The sequence below is a fragment of the Anneissia japonica genome, unplaced genomic scaffold, assembly GCF_011630105.1.
Source record: "Anneissia japonica isolate Jap-2015-1 unplaced genomic scaffold, ASM1163010v1 scaffold287903_len222995_cov181, whole genome shotgun sequence".
NCBI classification, from domain to species: Eukaryota; Metazoa; Echinodermata; class Crinoidea; order Comatulida; family Comatulidae; genus Anneissia; species Anneissia japonica.
Window position 1 is genome coordinate 149,578 of NW_022734459.1, and position 4,831 is coordinate 154,408.

The 4,831-nt window shown below is 30.4% G+C and overlaps 1 protein-coding gene across 1 annotated transcript in view; it reads left to right on the top strand.

Annotated features, from left to right (window-relative positions):
- Nucleotides 1-1,034: 1,034 nt before the first annotated feature.
- The window catches only part of LOC117116408, a 48,063-nt gene continuing 44,266 nt past the window's right edge, over nucleotides 1,035-4,831 (top strand). Inside the window, exons 1-2 of the mRNA XM_033260441.1 lie at nucleotides 1,035-1,095; nucleotides 1,221-1,316. Coding sequence (XP_033116332.1) covers nucleotides 1,082-1,095; nucleotides 1,221-1,316 — 110 coding nt within the window. The 5' untranslated portion in view covers nucleotides 1,035-1,081. The remainder of the gene's footprint in view (nucleotides 1,096-1,220; nucleotides 1,317-4,831) is intronic.

The window sequence follows — 4,831 nt, forward strand, 5'->3', positions numbered from 1 at the left end:
GGTTGCACAGTTCGATTAAATTTGACAGTGTTGTCAGAGTTGTTTAATTTGTTGATGATGTTTTTGTTCAAAATGTTTGGGAATCACATTTTCCTATTTTTGCTTCTGCATGTGTCAGTAATTAACTTGAAATGCTTTTGTGTACAGTGGATACAGCAAATTGTGTTTGTCTACTTTTTCTTGTGCTCTTGATTGCCTTGTTCTGTTGTTCTATGGATTTGTAATTCTAAAATAAAAGATGAATGAATGAATGAATGAATAATAGGCTAATAATAATAATAATAATAATAATAATAATAATAATAATAATAATAATAATAATAATAATAATAGCTCAATGAGACTAATTAAAATTAATTATTTTCATTGATTTTTTATTGTATTCTTGCCTGTGTGAAGTCGAATAAATAAATAAATAAATAATAAAAATAATTTGCTTTCTGTTATGACAAATGCTCGTTTGGATAGACTCATGATACTTGGAATACATCATGATAGGGGAAGCAACCCCACCTGTGGAATAAAGCAATAACAAAACATTTAGGTACCAAATTTAAGAAATAAAAGCCTACAAATGTAATATTAATAATAAGGATGGCAATGATGATGATGATGATGATGATGATGATGTTGATAATGATAATGATTATAATGATGATGATGATGATGATGATGATGATGATGATGATGATGATGATGATGATGAAGATGATGAAGATGATGATGATGAAAAAAATAAATACATGAAAATTAAACTTATGATTCTGGTACGTCGAAAGAATTGAATTACTAATACAAAACACAAAACGTTTCAATACTCACGTGACATCAATAATACATAGTAACATGAGGAAACGCAATGAAAGGAAACATTTTTAAGTACACAAGCGCACCTATAACAATATATTTGTATTTGTAAGGAGTACGGTTTTACAATTAGTGTACATCATATCATAGGCCTATCTGTCATGGAGTAGGCCTAGTATGGAGAAAATTTCAATTACTTTTTTGAAAGAGCGCCCTCTACCCGGCTGCCGAGTAGAGGCAAAATTGATTTTGTTGTGATGAATAGGAAGCGAAGATGGCTGATGAAAGGTAAGTGTGTTCTAAGTAAAGCCAGTGTGGATATTAATTGGAAGGGGTTTAGTGGCTTCAGAAGTACTTTTGGATATACAGTATTGCGGTCAGACTTATTCAATTTCTTTCTCATTAATTCACAGCGAGAAAAACAACCAGTCGCCGCTGAAGAGTTTAGCTAGCTTCCGAAGTGAAATTATGGATATGCATCTACACGACCCTGGCGAAGGACCATCAACGTAAGTTTGCAAGTTAGTAACACCACATTATACCACTAGTACACCGCCCCTTGGAATTCCAGGTGCAGTGGTGGTAAGGCTAGGCTTACAGCAAACCTGCTACTGATGTGTATGTTAATGTGCATTTGTTGAATAACTGAAGGTATATAAATATATGGTCTTGGGACTGATGGGGGCATGAAGGTGGGGTAGGGTGCTCGATGATTAAGGGAGGGTGCCGCAGCTTGCAAAGTGATTTTTTAATAATTTTTGAGCATGATTTTTTTTGCTTCATACATTTTCAATGGAGGAGGGAATCTAGGGAGATGAATCTGAGGGAGATGGATCTGAGTGAGAAGAATGCTAGCTGAGGGAGGGGAATCTGGGGAGGGAGCTTTAGGGGACATGTAAACCCCTAGATACTCCATTGTTGTCAAGATGTAAGAGACCCTTCTGAATTTTTAAGAGAGTGTACAACAATGGAAAACAATGTCAAGTGCGACTAATTTTATCTAATCCTTGTGGTACAACATAAGAACTAAACTGGGGCCAATAGTAGTAATGAAAATGTATAGAACTCATAAAATATTGGAAAAAACTATACATTACTACTGTATAATAAAATTTGATTTTAAAATATCAGGTAAATTGCAATAAAAAACTGAACACAATATGAATGACAAGGCCAAGACCCAAGCCAACTTTTTTTAGTTTTTAATGTGTCTCACTCTGTTGCCATAGAAACAATTATGCCTTACGGATTTCAGTGGCAACTTTAAGTAGCAGATGTATTTCTAGATATAGCATTATAATAACACCTCGACGAAGTGTCAAGAATTTTAACATATAATTAATTCATCTATACAATTTAGATGCTGTGGTACATAGATAAAAGAGAAAAATTGAGATTTTATTATTTTTCAACCAAATATTAATGAAGGTTTTGTGATATGACTATTTGGAGCCATAGCATATTTTGTTGTTAATCCTAGTGCTGAATATTGAGATTATTATTTTTTTTAATAATGTAATTTATACCATAATTTATTAACAACTGTACCATGCACAGCATTGGCTTTTTTTTTATGAGAAAATTAAAGATAACATCAGTGGCTCACAACAGAGAATGAATTGTGTATTACAGTACTGTATAGTACTGTTGACAAGATTCACAAAGCAATTATAATGATAATGAGTTACTAAAAAGTGGACCACAGCAATATTTTATTCTAATGACAACAATATTACAAGTGATAATTCCTATACAGTAGTCTGCTTATGTTTTTTCTCCAAAATATTGAAACAAATTGGAATATAGTGTGCCTGGTAAAGTATTATCTTCCATCACATAATCTCAATATGTTAGCAAATGTGGCAAAGACAAGCCAAACCAGTCACTCGTCGCAAATCGTGTTTCAGGGAAAATGGCCAAAACATGCTGGAATGTCAAATTTTAAAAAATCTATTTTATTATTATAAATTTATTAAATTTATTTATTTATTTATTATTTTTTTATTTATTTAATTTATTTATTTATAAATTTTTATTATATTATTATTTTTTTTATTTTTTTATTTTATTTTATTTTTTATTTTTTATTTTATTGCACTAAACTAACCTTTATATATCTACACATCATTCTATGCTGTTATTTTCCCCATTTTCAATGTTAAAACAATACTTTTTAAGGATTTAAAGATAGTTTATGCATGAGAAATGCCTGAAATCATAAACTTTGTCGGTTAATTTCTCATATACTGTTCTTTAAACAGCTGTGTGGTTAAACGCTTGTAACTTCATAAAGAAATGTCCGATTTGAATGATTTTTTTACCATTTTATAGCTATTATTTTACCCTCTAACACTGTATTAATAGCTCAAAATCGATTTTTGCGACGAGTGACTGGTTTGGCTTGTCTTTGCCAGAAATGCTTTATCATTATTTGAGTATTGTTTGTGTAAATGGTAAAATTTGAAAGAATTTGAAATGTGATTTGTTGGATGCTCTTTAAAAAAAACAAAGAATTTTGTATTTATAAAAATAGATTATGAGATGCTATTATCAGTAGATAAAACTCCTTGATACCTTAAATTCAATTGGAGAAGATGTATTGATGAAACAGGAACAGATTCTTACAATAATATTGTAAATGATTACAGGAAGTGCTCAAAATTAGTGAATTATAAATAGGCATACACATATAAATCAAAGTGATATTTCTGAAAGATTTAATCACAGAATGTATAATTTTGTCAGATTATTCAATTCATGCATTTCTTAATATATCTAAACATCAATCTTTAAAAAGATTTTTGTAACTGTTATTATAAACCATATTTTGCCATGTTAAATGGAGTCCTATTCCTATTTTATTTATATAATACTATCTTTTTTGGAGCTATATATTTTATTCTTAATCCATCGTGTAAGTGGTAGGTTACCAACTATTGAGATTTGAAACACAATAATAAAAAAGAAATTGTTTACATGGAGTGAGCCTTCAATATCCCTAAATATAGGGAGAATAAAATGAAAATATGTGAGTAAATGAGCATAGTATATAATTATAAATAAAACTGTCATGGGAAAAAATTATAAATACATTAGTTTATAAACCCTTTGCTTTTTTTTTTTTTTTTAGAATTAGGATTTTGATAGAATTCCATTGGAAAACCTTAAAGGGAAAGTTTTGGTCTGTTTAGAAAACTCCTTATCTTTCTTTCATTTTCAACTGAATCAAGATCTCTAGCTCTTAGCTGTGCCACAAATATATTTGTCTTATCTCTATTCCCTAGATTTCTTTCTACTTGGTATTGTCCTTCGTGACCTATCGTTTGACAGTTCGTGCCATATCCTAACAGCTAGATATTAGTGACATTCTGAATATGTGAACCATTTTCACTGTTTTCATTTTTATGTTTAGATTCGGAATCAAATTTATACTCATGAAAAATGTAAGAAATTGTAAAAAATTGGTATTCCTAATACAAAAATATAATAAAATAAATTTTTAAAAACTAATAAAAATAACATTGAATAAATATTAAAAGTTTAGTCATATAGCAATTTGCTATGAATTACAGCATCTGATAATTATGCTTTATTTTAGAGACAAATTATTATGGTGTATTGTATGAATTTTCAAGGTATTTGAGATTGCCGCACTTGGCAACATATTATTTTCGTCCTCTCACTCCGGGCTTTTAAATGGTGCTTTACATTACAAATCAAAACCTAGTGTATCTCTCAAGAAACATACAAATTAATTTCACGCCTTTGGGTTCAATCTCATTACATCAATCATTCTCGCGGGAAAAATGACAGTGGACACTGCGCAACTTCAGGCATATTTCTAACAGGGATTACAAATTGCATTTCCTATAGGAAACCCCTACTACAAGAATTATTTCCTATGGGAGATCAGTCTTATTGCTGTAAGAATGCCATGGGTGAGTTTTGAAGGGTCTATTATAGGGGAGCATACTGGTACGGAATTTATTCACAAAGGAGCACATCCATGTAGTGTGGGGACAGG